This window comes from Solanum stenotomum, chromosome 10, assembly GCF_019186545.1.
Source record: "Solanum stenotomum isolate F172 chromosome 10, ASM1918654v1, whole genome shotgun sequence".
Classification (NCBI taxonomy): Eukaryota; Viridiplantae; Streptophyta; class Magnoliopsida; order Solanales; family Solanaceae; genus Solanum; species Solanum stenotomum.
In genome coordinates this window covers 27,929,241-27,952,152 of record NC_064291.1, presented here as the reverse complement: position 1 = coordinate 27,952,152, position 22,912 = coordinate 27,929,241, and the positions used below count along the sequence as shown (strand labels likewise).

At 31.6% G+C, this 22,912-nt stretch overlaps 1 protein-coding gene across 1 annotated transcript; it reads right to left on the bottom strand.

Annotated features, from left to right (window-relative positions):
• Positions 1-18,072: 18,072 nt before the first annotated feature.
• LOC125842630 (probable ADP-ribosylation factor GTPase-activating protein AGD11) lies at positions 18,073-22,912 on the bottom strand. The gene is made up of 9 exons (XM_049521951.1): positions 22,523-22,912; positions 21,274-21,357; positions 20,875-20,959; positions 20,278-20,353; positions 19,956-20,119; positions 19,646-19,883; positions 19,334-19,450; positions 18,959-19,054; positions 18,073-18,767 (listed from the first exon to the last, which is right to left on the bottom strand). Exons 1-9 carry the CDS (start codon positions 22,566-22,568, stop codon positions 18,486-18,488), a joined length of 1,188 nt encoding a protein of 395 aa, XP_049377908.1. The 5' UTR covers positions 22,569-22,912; the 3' UTR covers positions 18,073-18,485.

The following is a 22,912-nucleotide window of genomic DNA, read 5'->3' as shown; positions in this document are numbered from 1 at the left end:
AAATGGTGATTCGTGTTATATACCATAGATGGAGGTAACGAATAACATATTTGATACACACAGTACAAACGTGAAAGTAAATCAATTGTACAACGATAAAATCACTCTAGTATCTGTAGTGGCAAAATACAAAATAAAACATGGCTTCAATTTTTAAGTTAAAAGATCTGATAACAAAAGGTACGCAACTCATTTTTCATTCATGCATTTGAATTTTGGTGAATCAATCATGATACTTTGTTTGCTATAAGGTTGATTCATTAAATGTTTGGCGTGTTATTTTGAGTTTTCAGATCTGTAAGTTACAGTATTGTTATTATAAAGAATTAGGTATATGTGACACTACTATTTTTTGAATGTTTAAATTTATGTATGCGTAGCAAAATCATGATACATTATTGCATTACAGTTGATACACTTATGATTTGATGTGTATTTACTATTTAATATATTTTTGTATCTATGAGTTTTTGTAATATTATTATAACGTATCAGAAATATTTAAACTTTTTTTATATATGTTAATGCATCAATATATGATTGTTTTCATTAATGTATCATTGTATTTTGGTGAAATATTAAGGATATATTACCGGCTAAAAGTATGATACATTAAACTTGTGACGTATATATTTTGATGTATCATATCTGCGAGTTAGAGTACTGTTAATATAAAGTAACTGATACATGTGACTCTACTTTATTTGATGTTTGATTTTCTTTATGTGTATAATAATGATGATACATTGTTGCATTCAACTTGATACAAGTATGATTTGATGAATATTTCATGGTTAATGTGTTGTTTGTATCTTTGTGTCAATGTAAGATTACTATAAAGTATCAAATATATTTCACCTTATGTTAATGTATCAGTATAGTAATTTTTCACTAATGTATCCTTGTGCATAGAATCTATTGTTTTAATGTATCAGTTAGGCATTTTACTAATGTATCTGGAAAAAATGCAGCTATGTATTATTGTGTTTATCGGATGATTGTTGTTGGAGATTGAGTGCATATGTTAGTAAGAAATCAGATTTATTCAAAGTGAGGTACTTCAATAGTGAGCATATATGTCTGTTAAGGGATAAGGTATTAACAAAGGTTCAAGTTACAATTGGGTTTATTAGTGGTGTGACAGCGCCTAAATTGCTCAATCATAAAATAATTTGTATTCCAAATGATGTTATTAAGGATATTAGAGAACTGTATGAGATTGATATTTCATACCAGCAAGCATGGCGTGCTAAGGAGCGTGCATTAAAGATGATAAGGGGTAAACCTACGAATGAATATAGACAGTTGCCTAAATACATATATATGTTGGAAACTGTGTATCCAAATTCTTATATACGAATGCATAAGTCGGAGCAAAATCAGTTCATGTATCTGTTCATAGCATTAAGGCCATTAATGAGGGAGTTTGATTTCTGTAGACCAGTAGTTGTTGTTGACTGTGCACATCTTGGTGGAGCTTACAAAAGAACTTTTGTATCAGCAAGTACGCTTGATGGTGCAGGTATGATTACTATATTAGAATTTATAATTTTTTGTCTCATAACAATGATTACTTGAATTTGATACTTTATATATGGATAGTTGTGTATCTAGAAATTAACAAACATGTGTGCTATTTATGAGTAGGACATATTACCGTTAGCTTATGGAGTGGTGGACAGTGAAAATGATTGTTCATGGACATGATTCTTCCAACAGTTTAAAAGTGCATTTGGGGAGAGGGAAAAAATGTGTGTTGTATCAGATAGAAATGAAAGCATAATTAAGAGTGTCAGTACTGTTTTTTCAAATGTTCCTCATTTTGCATGCATATGGCACCTTTGAAAAAATGTTTGTTCAAACATCAAGAGAAGCAGAAACATACTAAGTGATGTGATCTATTCAATGGCCAAGGCTTATAGAAAAGAGGATTTTGACAAATTGATGGCTAAAGTCGTTAAAATTGACAATCGGGTTAAGATGAATCTTGAGGATGTTGGTTATGAAAAGTGGTCAAGAGTTCATGCAAAAGTAAATAGGGGGAGAATGATGACTTCTAACATAACAGAATGTATCAATGGCTGGCTTGTTGAGGCGCGACAACTACCTATAATAGATTTTTTGGAAGAAGTCAGAATTCTATTCGGTTCTTAGAACCCTAAAAATAGAGAAATAGCATCCTATAAAAAGGAAATATTAGGGAGGAGATTTGAAGAGTTGTTGATTCTAAAATGCTTTTAAATGTTAAAAAATGAAGGTATGTACCAATATATAAACTATCATGTATTTGGAATTGGTTATTATTTGGCTGTTGTGAGTATAAAATTGACTTCATTGATATGCGATTTGTGTCTTAATTAATGTTATCAGGTTGTGCAATCTACTGAATTTATTTATTCAGTTTATGAATGTGGGCGAAGATACATTATTTGCCTTGAGAGGAAAATCTGTAACTGTGGGAGATTTCAGCTAGACGAGATACCTTGTGCACACACATTTGCTATTTTGAAGAAGAAAAATATTATAGATATACATCCCTACTGCTCAGATTACTATAAGTCAACTGCATTGACAAACACATATGAAGTTCTGATGGTTCCAATCCCGGATAAAGAGGATTGATCAGCACTGGAGTTTGTTTTGGAAGAAATCGTCTTGCCACCAAGATACAAAGGTTGGCTGGACAACCAAGGAAAAGGAGGAAGAAAAATCTAGATGAAAAGATAAGCACAAACACAAACCGTTGTGGATAGGAAGGTCAAAATCGAAGAATTTGTACTTTCTTCCCGAAGAAGATTGACCGACTTCTTTGTTAGAGCTACTGTTATGTTTCAGATACATTATTTTAAGATTACATGTTTTCAATTTTTTTTCATTCTCACTTTTACCTTGATAAAACATTTCAATTTACTATTAGCCAGTGAAATCTTGTTACAATAATTTGAAATGTTAAGATTTTCTACCTTGTGTTTATTTTTATAACAGATTATGTTTCAAATACGTGTTTAAATAATGTATCATTACCTATTTGATAATTATGTACATTATATTCTGATTGTGAGGATTGTATCCGTCAATATATTTTAGATACATTTTTATATAATGTATCTTAAGTTAATTGAATAATGATGTATCTTATATAATAATGGTGTTAAAAATATAAGTATGTAAAATGAAATAAGAAGTGTCGATAAATGAATCAAAATAAGTAGTAATTAATTTGTCTATGTGACTGGATAAATGAATGAGCCAACAACTAATTACAATAAATTGACCAAAATTATCAGCATGAAATGAGTGCCAATGTATCAACTCCTACCAGAAGTAATGCGAATAAAAACTGTCGTTTGTTTATGAATTAATGAATCTGATACATTGAATTAGTAAAGTGTAAAAGTATCAGCTGAATAAATTGACCAAAAATTATCAGTTCCTACCAGAAGTAATGAGAATAAATGATGTCGTTTGTTTATGAATTAATGAATCTGATACAATGCATTAGTAAAGTGTGGAAGTATCAGCTCCTACCAGAAGTAATGAGCATAAATGTTGTTGTGTGTTTAAGAATTAATGAATCTGATACATAAATGTTACCCAATTTTTGTATCAGATTATATACAACAAATGTGTACATCAATACAGTTCCTCAAATAACATGTGCTAAAAATTGAAAGTTGATGTCAAACTAAACAAGTTTTAAGAGAAACACTGTAATGCTTGGGTACAAACATCTGAAAACAACAAAAACAGAAATTCTTGGCAAATAATATTTGGGCTAAGTTTTTGGTGAAAGTACATCATGTGTTTGACCTCAAGTTTTTCCAAGAATATTTGACTATTTCAAAAAAATATGATTTATATTCATAAGTTCGAAAAACTATTAAAAATACTCATAAATTTGTATTATCTTTTTATACTGAATATGTTCCTTTAAAAAATAACCTTTATAACATAATTGATAACAATCAACAACAACAAAATAACAATATATGCAAGAGCAATACATTAATCGTATATTCAAACTTGTCATTGATTCGGTTATAATTATAATTCACTAAAAATAAATTGTTCTTTTTTCTCAATTTTGTTACTCAAATTAGAATTTAAAATTTTCCGGAGGAGGTAGTAACAAACTATTCCTTTATATAATCTTCCCACATTCTACGAACAATCTCTTTCCTACAACCTTTCATTTCTAAGTCAGATGATAGAGAAGAAGAAACAATATTGTTACCCTGAATCAATTGTGTTGAATGAACTCTTTTTCTTCTCTCTTCTCTCTTGTTGAAATCTCTCTCTCAAAAGCCTCTCTTATGTCCTAATGTCTTTCAAAGACAATACTAATGAGCAATTCGGATCTTGTCGATCCCGTGATGGCTACCTTCGGTTTGAAGGATTTTTTCATGTTAAACTTGGTGTTCTTTATTTTTATATTTTCGTTTTCATCTTTTCGTCACAACAAATTGTTCATCATCTTCATCAGTAACCATATCATCACGTTTATGTTCATTGAAATATTTCATTACTGCTTCGATTTTCACGCAAAATATTATGTAATAGGGGACAAACAACTACTATTTTCAGCTGCATGTCTAATTTATAGCTGTTCATGTCTTGTCGTAGTATTCTGAATCTACTTTTCCATGCACCAAATATTATTTCAATTACATTACGCAAAGAGACATGTCTATAATTATATAACTCTTCGTCATGCTTAGGCTCTCTTTCACTTTTTCTGTAGTCCTGCAAATGATATCACATTCCTTTGTTATTTAAGATAAAGATGTTTAATATGGTTGGTGAGCATGTTGTTTAATAGATAAAGTAATCTAGTTATTTATTTGTAGTAATAGATAGATATGGTAGATAAATATTATGAGTATTTTTTATAAAATATAAAAGTTTGGGGTAATTTTTGAATTTTTTCAAATTTCCAAACACCAGAACTTGACCCAAAAACTTATTTTTTTCCTAGTATTTGGGAACTTGGGATTCTTGGCAATTATATTTGCCAAGTTATGTAGTCAAACACCACTGGCTAATTTTTTTTCCAAGTTTTCCCAAGTTTTATTTGGGACCAAACGGGTGGGTCTTGAAATCATCTTTCCATTCTTCCTGTACTTTATGTTAATTTGGAAGTCTTCATTGTAGTAGGTGCCTCACGTACCATACATCATTCACTCTTTTAAAGTATTCATCATTGATTTGAACCTTGCAAAACAAAGAAGAAAACACAAATTTGTATCCACTCACTCACTAACAATAAAGAATCATATACTCAAATTTCTGTTTTAATTAACACTCTCATAATATAGCTAAGTATCATAATATACAATAAAGAACAATTGCTCAATGCAAATGATATATACTTGATTATAAGCAAAATTACAATAATATGGTGAATTACGATGACTAATACTCTCAATAGGTGCAGCAAATGTAACACAATTGATTGAATCATCACTTGAAAGCATATCACTATTAATTTCTAAAACTAGATGGATTCTCATAAGCACAAAATCATAGAAATCAAGAAGAATAAGTAGAGTTTCCTTTTGAGCAACCAAACTAGTTCACCCTCTAGTTGGTATTCCAACTAAACTGAACACAAAATCGTGTAACTTGATCAACTACAAAATTTTATTCCAAAATTTTCACAAACATTCCATTTAGGTTTCAAAGATCAATATCAAAGAAATATGACAATTAAAAATAGAATTTTTGACCTCATTCACTTCAAATAAAGTCAATATAAGCATAAATCATTTATACAAATCATTCTTCATGATGTACCGTGAGTTTACGATATTTTTGATGCATTAAACTTGGAGTTTTGTATGAGTCTTAGGCATTTTTTAGTAGATGTGATGGTATTTTGATCAAATTTTTCAAGAAATAGGTTTGGAGCAATTGGTTTTGAAAGTGCCAGAGGCAGGCAGGAAATTGGCAACAGACGAGCCCACCTACGAGCCACCATTCATTTGACGAGCCGTAGGTGGAGGCATGGATTGAAGGTTCTAGGAAGTTTGACTAAGTGTGGAATCACAGAGGCTACTGACGAGTCGTGAGTCGGATGACGGACCGTCGTTGATGAGTCATCGATGACTTCAGAGAAGATGAGTTCTAGTACATGAACAACGAGTGAATAGGACAGATCGTGCTTAGACCTACGGGCCATAGGTCGTGACCATTGTTAGCATCCATATGATTTTTTGCCAACTGATGAGCAACAATGGCACCCACGAGCGGTTGTTTGTGTGACGAGTCGTGGGTGGCCATCCGCGACGACACTGCCCAAATCAAAATTTCCAAATTCCTTGTCCTACTTGGTTTAGGATTTATTTTCTATAAATATTAGTTGTAATTTTCGTTTTTGGGTTGTTAGACTTTTTGTGATACTTTATTTTGGTTTTGAAAATTATTTTGTTGTTGGGCGCATGGGAGAGGGAGAATAGGAGGAAAGCATGGACACAACTCCAAGGAGCACGCGAAAGAACACATGAAGAAGAACTGGGTTGGGTGCATTGGCGCGTCATACTAGGCCCTTAACTATAGAAGCCCTAGCTTGGCGCACTACAGGTACCCGACGCCAGCCTTCGAATTTGTGGTGCGCCGGTGGCACACCACCCACCAGAGCCCGATGAATTTGTAGAATCTCAGGAATTTCGAATCCATCAAGGAGAAGGGATTATTTTCCCAAACCCTATAAATAGAACCTTAGACCTCTTTCGTAGGGTTCCGTTTTCTTTTTCAACTGAAAGAGCAAGGAATAAAAATACACCTTAGGTTACTTTTCTTCTACTCTATTTTAGCTGTTGAATTACATGGAAACAATTGTATTGATGTTTTTTATTAGAATGAGTAGCTAATATTGTTCTGGGCTGCAACTATGGATGATTGTTGAACATTGATTTTATTGGATTACTTTGGTTATTATATAAATCATTCTTTTGTTCTTATATTACTATTATAATGCTTGATGACCATTAGAATAAATTTATTGTCTGCTTTTGAACTCGGGAGAGAAATAGATGGATAGAACGTGGAATACAAGGAGCATGATCTTTTCCTGTATATCACTTGAATTGATTTGCATCTAGGATAGATATATATCTAGGTGTCATGCTTGGTTACAAAACAATATGATAGCTTTAATACTCACCAGTTGATTCAATCTATCCTCACTAAACAATGTAGTTAAACTGTCAATTAGGGTAAGTAATTAGAGGTCGGGTGATCATGATCATAATATTAACCTTGTAAATCAATAATTTGATAATCATCTGAAATCCATAAAAGATATATGAAGCATAAATTCTTAGTCACAGTGCAACCCTGGAATTATCCCAATTATTGTTAAACACCGAAATTGAAGTCGAACTTTGTTAGTTACTTTTAATTCTTATATTCGCAAAACTGTAGTTCTATATACAAAATCAAATCTTTGAGATATATTTGCATTAATTTGTGGCTTTAGTTGAGTTAAATATAAGCTAATCATAGGTCTTTTCGGTTCGATAATCTGGTTCTTTTAGAGCCATTGTATTACTTGTACGACACGTACACTTGTGTGTGCATTTGGGAGCAACAACTTCAATGTGATAAAAAAATATTTTTGTGACAATAATTTATAGCTAATACTAATGTTAATAGTGAAGCGTAACATATACAACGTGAAGTCACCATATCTAATTTATACAGTCAAATAAAACACTAGGATTGATTGCTTGCCTATAGGCTATAACATAAAAGACGTGTCGCCTAGAAGGTTAAGTGTCGTTTGACATAAACTACTTCATGTACCATAACAAAGACTTAACTCCAGTTGAAATTTTAGACCTTGATATAATTGGTTAAGCTTATTAGTACTCTGCTTAACATTTAATTTATAGAGTTTAACCTGGAAAAGAGATGATGAAGTTTTTACAACTGACTCGCAAGCAATCGTAGCTGGGTTGTTATAGAAAAAAGGTTAAAGTATTGTTCAAATGTTGACATTTTAAAAACAAATTCATATTTCCTTTAAGTTAACCAAAATAAAAGAATTGTTAAATTAGAAGTGCAACTTCTACGCTAACAAGAAATGTTAGCTAATGTCACGATCCAAAAATGGACATGATGGCACTCGTCTATCCCACCATGAAAAGTGTAGCCTCAAACCCAACAATACGAAATAAATATGCAGAAAGTAAAACAACAATAGCATAAGAGTGGAAAACTTAGTCATTCTAGATTAATTCCAAAACCTAGTTGTCACGTGTACAAGCCACTGATGTATTAATACACAATCTATATCTATCTATCTATACTATCTTAAAAACATGAACTCTCTAACTTGAATGTTAAATTACTATAATGCCCCTAACTTAAAACACCCATCTATATATGTTTGAATAGCATATATTTTTTTCAAAGGTTGTGACTTTTCTGATAAGTTGTGTTTTTCCTAGGGTTGTGACTTTTATGATGAGTTGTGATATATTTTTTTTCTTTAATTTAAACTGGGCATAACCCATTTATTACTGAAAACGAATCTGACCCAGGCCCAAGAGTGACCTGGATCCATAAACAACAGAAAGTAATCTAAAACTAAAACAGAGTTGTGATATTTTCAAAGGGTTCTGATTTTTTTGATGTGTTGTGATTTTTCCAAAGGATTGCGACTTTCAGATGAGTTGGGACTTTTCAAAGTGTTGTAACTTATTCGATAAGTTGTGACTTTTTCAAAGGATTGTTGCTTTTCCAACGGATTATGACTTTTCAAATAAGGCACAATAAGCACATGATCATACTATCCCTTGTTGGCTGTAAATAAAGGGATTTTCTCTCATTTTTAACCACAAAATATTTCTAATATTCTTATGATCTTCTTCTTCTTGCAATTTAAATTTTTTTCGTGTGATTTATTGTTGCGAGTAAGTTTGAAGATCCGTGGAATTTGAGGTACCGCTATTCTGATGAAGTAAATCATTCTATCCTAAGAGGGTATATTCCATAACATTGATTACTTGAGGGAAATAATTTTTGGTGATACAATAATTGTTTTTTTTTTGCTTAATATATATTGTAGTATGTAATGTTCCAATATATGAAGCTAACGTGGGAGAAGTCTAAATTCATTTATTTTTGCCAACATTTTCTCTTGCAATGCAAATATATGCATATGAATATATATTTTTTAAAATTATTACACTTCTCGTGAGTCAAAAAAAAATTCACAAGTTGTTTTGTTGATGTTCAAGACATAAGAATGATTTTATTTACTATGCTATTTAGTGGTTGAGATTGTCAGGAAGTTTGCTTCAAAATAATTATTACTATATAAACATTTTCCTTTCGTTTTACTTATTTACTTTTTTTTTAATATTTATGTATTTAGTCGAAGAAAAATTCATATGATTTATAATGACGCCGGGTTGAAGGGTGTATTAGTTTGATTTTCATTTTTTATTTAATTGCTAATTTTTATGAGATATATATTTTTATTATATGCCAATCTCTCTCTCTCTCTCTATATATATATATATATATATATATATATATATATATATATATATCTTCTATAATACCTTAAAAGCATAAACTCCCTAACTTGAATGCTAAATTACTATAATACCCCCAACTTAAAACACTAAAGTTAGTATATGCTACATATATACCTTTTCACATTGATGGGCAGTGATTTCCGAAGGGTTGTGACTTTTTCGATGAGTTATGACATTTCCAAAAATTTGTGATTTTTTTGAAGGGTTGTGGCTTATCTAAAAAGACATGATAAGAACCTTTTCATACTTGTTGTCTTTAAATAGCGGGGGTTTCTCACACTTTTAAACTACAAAATTTGTAAGTTTTCTATTCTTCTTAAAATAAGGAAGATTGTGAGAGTTGTTCAATTATACAATTAAAATTATTATTTTTTGGGTAAATTAGATAGATCAACAAAAATTGATGTAACAAGGAAAATGAAATAAATCAACTTCTAACAAGAAGAGTATCTTCATAATAATATGTACTCATTTCATAGCATAAAATATACTTTTGCAGCAACTTCTACTTGACAAGAAGTTCAATGATTTTCTGTTGCACAAATTACAACTTGGTGTTCAGAATCTGAAAAGTCTCAAACTGTTGGTGAAAAAGTATTTGATCAAAAACTTGTTTGAAGAGTCCAATCTACACTTAATAAGTACTCTTTCGTTTCTAATTTATTTAGTGTACTTTTATTTTTATTCAGTTTAATGTAGAATATAATGTTCTTTTTTCTTGGGGTAGGGGTGCATCTTTAAGACCACAAAGTTAAAAGACACTTTATATATTCTACATATGATCCTTAAATTAAAAGTCTTCTTTATTTTTTAAAATTTCATATCAAAATAAAATTACACCAATTTATATCTATCTTTTTTTATCTATCTATACTACCTAACTTAAAACACCAAATGTAGTATATCTTCTATATTTTATATTGTATTATATTTATTTATGCGTATTAAACTATATTACATTAAAGACCAACACATTTTCACATTGAAGGGTTGTGACATTTTCAAAGATGTGAAGGGCTGTGACATTTTCGAAGAGATAACTTTTGCGATGAGTTGTGACATTTTTGAAGAGTTGTGACTTTTCTGAAGAGCTATGACTTTTCCGATGAGTTGTGACCTTTCTGAAGGATTGTGAGTTTTCTAAAAGGTTGTGACATATTTTTGATAAGGCACAATAAACAGTTTTTCATACACTACCCTTTGTTATCTATAAAAAGAGGGGCTTTCTTAAAATTTTAAACTATATTTTTTTTAAAAAAAATCATTATTCTTCTTCTTCTTAAAACACCCTATTTAGTATATCTTCTATATTTTTATGATAAGGAATAATATGCACATACTAATACTACACATTTTAACTATAAATGGAGGGGTTTCCTCACATTTTTAAACTACGTTTTTTTTATGTTTTCTATTTTGCTTTTTCTAAAACCTCAAGATTGAGTTACGCCGTTGACATCTCAAAGGTCAGTGAAATTAGAACATTCCCTAACGTGAATGTTAAATTAATCTAATACTCCAACTAAAAAAAACAAATTTAGTATATCTTCTATATTTTTAAAAAATATTTATTTATATTATATTATATTAAAAGTAAAAACACCAACAATACAATAATAACAAAGTAATGCACTATAGAGAAGGGAGGAGAAAGTATATTTAAGAGGTGTAACTAAAATATTTTAAGAGTGACTATTTTTTTAAATAATATTCATGTTATTTTTAGAAATAGTGTGGTACATGGTTTGATATTCACGTGCAACGCACGTGCGTAAAAACTAGTATATATATATATATGTCACGAAAGTACCATCAAGTTAATATAGAAAGAACGTGCCACACACGAGGATCTTTAAAGTGCAATGTTGGATTATCATTTTTCCCCAACATAAAATTACAATATAATTAACTATCTAAATAAATAGTAAAATTAATTAAAAGTCATTTTATTTAAGTAAATGCAAAACTAATAAGAAATTCAGTTACTGCAATTTGATTCTTTAGTTATGACATTAAATTTTTTGCCAAATAATTATTCACATTCTTATACCACCTCTATATACCTGATAACATATCGTTTTTATTGACGCTTGAATGAATCAGGTATGGTTGAATCAATTGAAAATCGTTTACAAAGATATGAACAATAGTGTAAGATAAACATGTGATTATAGATATAATTTTACAGATTGAATATATTTTTTTATGTTTAATTTTTTATTTATCAATGGAAAAAAAGGAAATGGAAATTCAAATAAGTATCTTTGATTTATGTACACATTTAATTAAGAATTCACATATGAGAACTGATTTATGTACACATTTAATTAAGAATTCACTTATGAGAACCAACTGTTGACATCAAATTTTGGTATGATATTTCTAAAGTTAGTACTTTTTAAGTATTTTATTTTTTAAATAGTTCAAAATACATGTTTTGCCATTTTAATGAAATTTATTGGTAATTATCCTTATTCTCAAAGTATTAGGATTTTTATCGGTTAATTCTGTTTATATTATTTTGTTACAGTCGGTTGAATACGTTCAAATATTTGTTCATTTTTTTTTTATAAATATCATTATTTCTATTAATTTGTATTTTTTACATGTCATTGATTACGTTCGTTACATTTTTTCATATTCATTTTATCTGTTACATTTGTTAATATTCATTTTGATATTTTGTACAATTCATAAATTTATTTTAATATGGATAAAATTTCATACGCAGATACTTTATTAACAGATGATTTTGACCCACGATTTTAAGATAATGATATTGCACCATTGATGATTTTCAATTTCCTATTTAAAGAATAGCTTGTTCATTAAGTTAAGAGGTGGTGAATTAGATTTTTAAGGTTGTAATTTACAGCATTTTTATTCTTTTATTGTTCCTTATCTTTCCGGCAAGTCACCGGAGTTTTGCCGGACTCCGGCGAGTTCACCACCAAAAAACCCCCCATTTTTTTCCTTCTTTTCTTGTCTGACCAGCTCACGAACAGAACCAAAACCTCCGTTCCCTCTCCGACCAGACAACCAGCAAACAGCAACCGGTTCACCACCAAAACCCCATCTTTGTTCTCCCCTTTCCTAGCAACAACCAGACCCAACCACAGTCCAAAACCCACCGGAAAACAACCAGCTCGTGACCCATCACACCACCAACAAAAACCGACCTCCACCAGACCCTAAACCCCATTTAAAATCAGCTTTCTCCGTTTTCTTTTTCTCAACCAAAACGCCACAAACAGCTCAGACAAACAACCATTCCGGCGAAGAACGAAGCCACCGCGAACTCCGGTGGACAGCGAGCTCCGAGCTCGTACAATCCAAACCAGTAGCTCCCGCGAACTACATGAGTGAAATCATCACCAGCGAGCCCCTTTCTCCAGCGAGCAACAGCTAACAACAACGATGCCATCACTGCGAGCTTCGAACTCCAAACCACCGTGACACCATAAACAACCGACTGTCAGTCACTTTTTCCCATTTTTCTTATTATTTTCTCATTATTAAATAATTCAGATCTTTAGGATTTTTCCGGGGAAATGATCAAAATGGTCCTTAATGTATGGGCTTTGATTCCATTTGATCCTTAATATATGAACTTTATGAAATAATCCTTTATGTATCATAAATTGTGATCAATTTGGTCCTTAATTTTAAAATTAATATTTTTTTTTGCTATCAAAATACACGAAATAAAAAGATGCGCTCGTTCAAGACTTTTCCTTCCCTTGTTTTCAAAAATTCCAAAAGAGCACATCAAATATTTTTTTAATCAAAAGGGCAAAATCGTTCCTGACGGAGCGATTTTCTTCTTACAAAATTGACGCTGTTAGTCCTTTAAAAAACATAAAAATAGCTGTCGATACAATTTTTTTTTCTTTTTTCTTTAAAATTGCTGCTATGAATTTTTTTTAACAACGCTGCCTTAGTAGCGTTTAAAAAATAGAAATAGCTGCTATATTAGCCATTTTCTTAAAAAAGATTAAAAAAAAATTTATTAAAAATTCCCGAGGCGAGAACTGCTTAAAAAAATAATGAAAAATCTCTAATTTCTCAATTGAGTTACTTTATAATTTTTTATTGTATAATTTTTGATTGCTAGCAGCAATTGAAAAATAATAATAAAAATTCTTACTGAAATCGCTACTTTGATAGCGATTATTTAAAAAAAAAAAAAAACTAAAATCACTACACGTGGAGCGATTTCTCATTATTTTTTTAAGCAGTCCTCGCCTCGAAAATTTTTAATAAAAAAAATTATTTTTTTTTAAAAAAATGGCTACTATAGCAACTATTTCTATTTTTTAAACGCTGCTGGGGCAGCGTTGTTAAAAAAAATTTCACAGCAGCGATTTTAAAGAAAAAATAATTTTTTTTTTGGATCGGTAGTGATTTTTATGTTTTTTAAAGGAGTAATGGCGTCAATTTTGTTTAGAAGAAAATCGCTCCGTCAGGAGCGATTTTGCCCTTTTGGTTAAAAAAAATTCATGTGCCCTTTTGGAATTTTTGTAAACAGGGGAAGGAAAGTCTTGAACGAGCGCATCTTTTACATATTTCGTGTATTTTTACGGTAAAAATAATAATATTAATTTTAGGATTAAGAACCAAATTGATCACAATTTATGATACATAAAAAACCATTTCCATCAAGTTCATATATTAAGGAACAAATGGAATCAAACCCTTACATTAAGGACCATTTTGATCATTTTCTCGGATTTTTCTTTACATTTTGCTACTGTTGGGTTGCATCTTGTGTTAACTTATACATATATTATTGTTAATTCATACATTTGTATTTGGATATTTGCTTAGTTTCTTTTTATTTATTTCGTGTTGCCATAGTTACAGTTGTTATTGTTTATTGTTGTTACTCTTTATTTTATTGTGTGGATATTTGGGTGTTTGGTATATTTCTCTTTAGATCTTGTTATCTTAGTTGCTTTATTTATAATTTTGCTATTTTTTATTATAATTTTATTATTTTTGATTCTCTTTGGTTGTATTTTTTGTCTTGTCTACTACTTTAATTATTCTGTCACTAGTCACATTAAATATTGTTATTATTTTAGTTAGTGTTTGTTTTGGTATAGTTTTGTTCAATAATTGGTTACTGTTCATATATTTTCTGTTGATAATTGCTTGAAATTTGCTTCAATTAATTTTATATCGTTTTGTATTTGATTATTGTTCATATGATTTTGTTCTATATGTAAGTTATTATATTGTAGGATTTGGCTGTTATTATTGATTATTTGTTAGGTTTGGCCAATGAAAAAATCTTTTCGTCGATTTTAGAGCCTCCCAATGTTAGAAGACGGAAATTTAGTTCAAGTTTATATATTTTGTTTATTAAAATAGCCGATGAAGAAATTACCGTCTATTTTCAAGGCCTCTCATGTTAATAAGATGAGTTTGTATTCTTAAGTTATTATTTAATTTATTCATTTTTATTCATTACTAACACTCTTACTAAGTGTCTTTACATGTACATAGAGTTGCTTCACATTGAAGCTATTCGAATTAAGTTTGAATTATACTCTTTATTCATTATTTTGTATATATCGATGTTAGGCAAACCTTAAGCTGTTTCTTATATTATTGTTTCATTTTATTACTTGTGTATATCACTTGTATATTGTTCTTATCTCCTCCTCAATTTGAAAAAATGAACTCAATCGGGAACCACAATTGTGGATTTCGAAGGATGTCTAACACCTTCCCTTCAGAATAATTTGAACCCCTTACCTAGAATCTTTTGGTTTCGTAGACATTTTTACTAAGTTAATTGATTGGTTCCTAGTTTTCTTAAAAATTAGGTGGCGACTTCCTTTTACCCCTTTATCCTCTTTTAAAATTCTTTCATTCATTTTAAAACTGAATTACTATTCTTTGGTGAGTTATCGTGACGTTGCGCCCTCTCAAAGGATATCAACACCAACAACAAGAACATCATCTATTATTTACCTTATAAAATAAAATTAATGTTAAAAAAAATAGTTATAAAAATTAAAATGTAGTTGTTTTCTTTACATGTTCATATGACATCTAAAAAATTTAATTCACATACTTTAACTTTTGAAATATTTATACTATTAAGCGTGGAATGCTCATGCAATGCACGTGTTTGAGAACTAGTTGAAAGATAACTACAAGTCTCAATGCCTTTCTTTCTCAAATAGATCAAAGCATAAAATGAAGAGACAAGAGGGTCCGTCGGGATGACAAGCATCTACCTCTCAACGTATCCTTAGAAAAGCCTCGAAAATAGATAAAGGAGAAAGTTCACATGGATCTGGGCTCAGAACCTACACAAGAAAAAAATCAAGGAGTGAATGCCAAACAACACGGTACTCAGCAAACAACCTATTAAACAAGGCAAAACTAAGGTAGAATACAAGTACTCCTTTCATCCCAACCGAATCACCTCAACTACAATTTGCATAGAAATTAGGCCAACCTAACAGTTAAATAATACACAACTCACAAGGCTTAACAATCCCAGTTCAACAACCAACAAGTATCTAGTAGATCAATCACAATTATCAAGTAGATCAATCACAAGTATTAATTTGATCAATTTCGAGTATTAAGTTCATCAAATCACAATAGTCAAACGCTTACCAAAACCATTTCCATCGGCACAATATCACTAGCCAGAACCATTTTCCATAAACTTTTTATAGTATCACTTGTTAGAACCATTTTCCTTCGACACAATATCACTAATCGAAATCATTTCCCTTCAGCTTTATTATATCACACCACTAATCGGAAAATTTTCCTATGGAAAATTTTTCCTTCGGCACGATATCACTAGCTAGAATCATTTCCCTTCGGCTTTATATCATATCACTATTCAGAACCATTTTCCTTTGACTTTATATCATATCACTTGTCAGAACCATTTTCCTTCGACATAATCATCACATGTCTCATCACTATGCAAAACAGTCAACGCAATTAAATAATTCCACACCATAAGAAAGAGACAATAACTCAAACAATTCAAGTTCACAATGATGTCATTAAAGCATTTCATCCATCAACAAATTAGAATCCACGTCAAGGCACTTCACAGAGCACAAATATCAACATGTTGCCTTTTTCATTAATCCCCTTTTTATTTATTAAGATCAATCAAGTGGTATAACTGAACCCATCACTTCATTCTAATCACTCACCAATGCACACAATGAAGGGAAATACACGATTCTATTAGTTTTACAAGGTTTAGAAATCACTTGTCTCAATTTAATCAAAAGTCAATTCAAGACTTGATCCTTCCCTTTCCGAACAATGTCCAAAGCCACACAATCTAATTCAATCCATAAATGATAAAAGGGAATTGAAGTTCTAGGGTTACAAAGACTTACCCAAATGATTTAGCACAAATAATTTCTTCAAAATCACCTCCAAAGGTTTTACAAAACTCAAAATGACAGGCCAAAAATCCCCTCATATGTCGCTTAAGCGAACCCCGCTTAAAATGGGGGTCTCGCTTTTGCGAATTAGGCTCCGCTTAAGTGATCATCGCTAAAGGGAGCCCTGATTCTCTTAAGTGAGCCCCGCTAAAACCGCTAGTCTCGCTTCTGCGAGCCATCCTTCGCTAAAGCGAAGGCGATTCACGAACGTGATGCCTGTAGAACCAGAAACATCAGCCAACAAAAAATTCTCCAAATGGACCCTAGGGATTCGTTGGGAATCTCCGTACACACAAACCATATATGAAAATTGACTATACTCGATGTTTCAGACACAATGAAACCATCAAAATATGAATTCGAGATCTCCTTGACTCGAGTCCCGTGTAAGTCACAAGAAACTAATCATAATGCCTAATGCTAAATCAAGTTTAGGACCTCTAAAAATTCAACCAAGACCTCCTCTAGGCCTAAAATAATCCCCTGGATCCAACGAAACTCTCGAAAATCCAATCTGAGCGTCCGAACCCCGAATGTTGTTCAAAGTCAACCCAAATGTTAAAGTCTCAACAATTTCCAACTTAGGACCTCAAATCCTCAAAAAGACTCCGAATTTGAAACTGACAACTCTCTTAGACTAATTTCCACATTCCAGAATTGATAGAAACAACGAAATTCCATTTCGACACTCGAAACCTCAAAAGACACTAAAAACCACTTTTTAACAACTTTAGCCTTTCAAAACCCAAAGCTTACATAATTCACAACTTTAACTCAAAATTCGAAACCAATTTCAGAACTCATTCAGAAATGACTCTGGGCCAATATTGAAAGGGGTAAAATAGTAATTTTTTGAATTTAAAAAAATGACCAGCCAGGTCATTACAACCAAAGACATAAGGAAGCAAAAGCCCTTTGAACTTTAAAGTGTTGAATCAGTTATCCTCAAGTAATATTTTTTCTTAATAACTGTCTATTTTGTAGGTTCACAACTAAGTGATAAGTGTTAAGGTGATCAATGTTATTGTCCTGATATTGAAATGTTGTATTATCATCAATTAAAAAATGAAAATGACTAGGTGTAATCTAAGGAGCATTAACAAAGCCAGACAAATGGTTATTTTGTTTAGAACAGGTACATACAGTTCATTAGAATGTTCTCTTGCCCTAGCAATATCAAAAGTCTAATATAACAGAAAAAGTTGGATGATGGTGTGATTCTGGATTTCCTTGCATTTCTACCGCAGTCTACACTTGCCTATTCAACTGGTCGACCCTTCACCATTTCAGCCATGTGTAACGAGCATAATTCACTTTTTGCGACTAATCCAGACAAGAAATTCTGGCAATGGTAACTAATTTCAGTATACTTTCCCTGCATGTTGCATTTTCTTCTCCTATGGGGTCTATGTTTGAAGCCCTTGACCAACTCAAATGTAATCAGAAGCTCCAACTTTGGCTAAGATACAGGATCCTCATACTTTGTTTCCATTACTTGCACCTGCTATTGCGTGAGAGGAACACATTCAAGCTCAATCTCAAGTACTCCCCTTTCAACATTCTGTAGCTTCACACTGATCTCTTGTTTCACTTTTCCATCTATTAGACTAATCATGCCATCTTTAACTAGAGTGTTGTCTTTGCTAGCTTTCCATTTCCCAAGCGGCATTGATTCACTAAGTGTTGAATTTTCAGATGCTTTTGCTGCAGTAACAAGGGGCTCGATATCAATCTCAGCTTCCCCCATGAAGTCGTCCGTTGTAAATGTATCCTTGTCGTAGACTAGCTGCGAAACCATGCCTAAGTTCATTAGGATTTGCCTGAACAATTTTCTCACACATGAAGATAAATTTATTAGGACAAAAAGTTCCTTTTATGTTACATTTTCTTGTATGTCCTTATAATTTTCCATCTTCACATTATATAGCTAATCAAATGACAGAAAAAGAGACAAAAAATAAAATAAAATACGCATACCATTTTCAAAGGAGGAACATTTTCTGGAATTGACAACATTAGCTTTTCATTCCAGACTGGGTTAAGATTGTTCTTTATAACACGTGTCTTGACGGACTGCAACAAATAGAAGTTCAGAGCTGGTTTTAGTATGAGGATTTTAATGCCATTTGTTATCCACATGTGGTAGGAGAGGGAAGTTTCAAATGAACCATAAATAAGCCTCGAATAGTTTAAGCAGTTTTGTAGTATTTGGTTAAATTAAAAAATTCTTCTAACATTTACTTGTTAAAATAACAAAAATAAGCCAAAAGCCAATCCAAATAGGCTTCTATTATACTTTCAAATATTTAGCCTGCACTAATGAGAAAACTTAAGACAAGAAATAACATTTACCTGGCTTCCCAAGGAGAGAATTACGTAAGGATCACTTGTTACAACATCACGGACAGCTAGGTTGGTCCCTCTCACCACATTGACTTTTATCAATCCTATGAACTCAACCATACCTGCCTATAGGTAAAATATGCAGTAGTAAGGTTCAATTGAGAGTTGATTTTCTGATAAATCAAGCATATCTTGAGTATGATACAAGAATTTGCATTAAGTTCCTTACCAATTTGCATTAAATGTAAAATTATAATCCACTCTGGTTCTGTTAAAATAAGTGCAGAAGATTTTGTTCTTTACAGAATAAAAAATTATTACCATTGAATTACTTTTCTTGGTGCTTCTATGTTCAGATTCTTTCCGTCTCCAGCTATTGCGAAATGCATGCCCTATGCCATGGATGCGATGTCCAGTCGATTGTTTCTCATAATTCCTCTTATCCAGAGCCAAACTACAAGTAAGGCTTAAAGAATTGTAATGTGAAGACGATGACGGTGGGAAGGGGCAAATCATCTGTTCATCAGAGTTTAGAAATTGCTGCAGCTCATATTTTCTCCTGAGAGTGGATTTTCGATTTAGAATAGGCTGTGCCATATACCTATATCTGATGGTTACTGAAACACGTTACCTGATAAAGTCAGTACGCACTTCTATCAAAGCCTCGGGTCTGGGCTTCCTGTAACTATCAGGAATGGCAGCTTCATACTTCATATTTGCTGCACTATTTCCACCCATCTCTATCATACTATCAACCTGGTCATCTGTCCACTCATCGAGCTTCACTGACAGAACCTGTTAATCATGACAGACCATAGAGTTTACTACTTAAACTTTATTTTGTTCCCAATGGAATGAGAAAAAAGAGAATAGATCAAACACTATTCTAGTACATACTACAATAACAAGTATGTATGGAATTTAAGACAAACAGAAAAGTTTGATTAACCAACCTTTGATATGTGCACTCCAAGGCTTCGATGTACTCCGGAGCACTTGATACATATAAAAACTCCAAGATTTATTGATCTGCATATTGCGAAATGAGATAGATGTAACAAGTACTTTCAAGACTCGAGGAATAGAAAAGAGGAATGTAACAGGTGGTTATGCTACAATTATTCAAAATAAAAGGAAAATCTTCAAAGTATGATTCTTTCGAAACAAAAAGAAAGAAAGTGATACCAACCGCTAGGTACTTGGTTTTATGATATCCAACATACTGAGGTGAAACAAAGGAAGCATTTTCTTAATAATGTAAAACAACTGATATTCCTATCTTGTCAAACCTCATTAGGTATGCAAAAGATTAAATTTTTTACAATTTTCCCAAAAACATTTGAGATACAGAAAGTACAAACATAAAGGAAAAGTTCATATCTATAAGTAAAAGGCTTCAGCAACGGATGGTGTATAACTCTAATGCCTTGGGACAATAAAGGTTACGATACAATATGATCGAAAAAAGTTTTTAAAGAGATTGATAAACCTTATAATATTCTTTTACTTGTGATATAAAACTTATATGTCCTAGTACTTGTGATACTTACACCCATTTTGGATCTGGAGATCCACAATCTGCACAAAATCTATTGCCAGATTCACTCAACAGCCTCTGTAGTCTATGTCGAGGACCTAATACAAATAACAATAGATTACTAGAAACATTTGCAAGCTATAAATCAAGCTTGGTTGATTATGTAAAATGAGAAAGTATGCACTAAACTATGCAACATATGATAAAACTCAACAGCGTTGAAAAGAAAATTAAGGAGCAATATCTCCATGGTGGTCAAATTGATATAGTCGAAAACGTGAAAGTGACTAATCCTAGACAGCTCAACAAGTAAAAATGGTGCTCAAAAAACAAAAAGAAAATTATCCAGTAAAAAGGAATATGATTAATTTACATGGCATTCATTTCAAGCTGAGTATAAGATGTTACATACTTGAAGAACGGTTTCGTCTTTCTGGTTGATGACCGCTACAATTTGCAGATGATTCCATTTGCAGAAGTTCGTAAAGGCAAGAACCTAGCAAATAAACATGAGATATACATGTAAAATAGAGAAACTATTAAAACTTTTTACTGCATTCGGCAGAAATAGTATAAAGTAACATTTTCATTGACACTTGATCATCACTGAGCAAATTCAACACAGGAACAAAAAAAATCTGAGATACTAAGTGAATCTTCGTTACAAATTACTCTTTTTAAAGAAATTTGTTCAGAGAATCAAGCATCACAAATGAGGGAAAAATCGAAAAACCATAGCGAAGATAGAAGAAGTAGATGATGTTTCAGCTTTATTTATTGTAATAACATAAATAAGAGAAAACTGCATGCTTGTCATAAACATGTTATCCGCACCTTTATAAATGTTGGAAAAATGGTTCTAATATCTCAAAAAGAAGTATTCATAATATTGTCTAGGTCCCTTCCTTCATAACTTGTTTATGTGTATTAAATGTATTTTTATTGTGGTTGAATGTATAATCCATAATTCTATTACATTTTCTACCATTGAAAGCCCTTTAAGGACATTGACTTTCGGCTTTAAACATTCCAATTACTATCCTTTATGACCCATTAATCCTCATGTCACTGATTTTGTTATTACTGTTGGAGGCTTTAGCTTTGTGTGTTTTTTCTCTATAAATCTAGTTTTCTTCTTCAACTTGAGGAGAAAAAGGATATAAATCACTAAGAGAAATATTTCCTCCCATATTCATTCTGCTGTGTTGTGTTTTATCTTTAAAGAATCTTCTGGCTCCTAATTTTATACTAGAAGAGCTTGTGGGAATACACCTATACCAGATGAAATAATATCCTTACGCACAGTGTCTAACACACCTCAAGCTTTGGTAAATTTCGTACAAGTGTTTGTCAAGAGGTATTTTCCTTAAGATTTACAACAAAAAATACATAGAAAACAGGCATGAATTCAGTAAAACCCTTGCAAGGCTAGATACAAGCCCATATACAAAAACCTCTGAGGATCATGCAATAATATAGCTTTCAGATTAGCCAAAAAGATTCAGGCATCATTCATTACACCCATTTTCTGCAATTACTTTTATCGTCATAATCATTATTATTTTGGTTATTCCTAAATTGCTTGCCCCTTTCCCAAAAAGGATATTAACTATAAATAGCGTAATGATGAAACCAGATCACCTTGAAAAGGGGATGGATACCTGTAACATTGTTGCTATCAACATTTCCCTGATGATGAATAGACATTTTGGGTTTCCTCTAAATTGAATATCCCAGAAAGCTCTACAATTCTCAATAATTCATCTTCTCTTCGCAAATGTCACCACACCAAAACAATTTCATCCATCCATTGCCAACATATATGATTATATCAAAGGAAAAATAAAAACAAAACTTTGAACATTCGTGTTCAAACAAGGCAATTATTGGAGTTTTTGTAATGAATTGGGACTCTCAACATTGACTTATTCTATAGATTTCCTTGTCCAATTCACAAGTTAATGGATAATACGTTGATTGGATGTAAAACAGAATTTGAAATAAAAAAAAAAGGAATGAATTGTATCTATGAATATTTCAATTATTTCTGT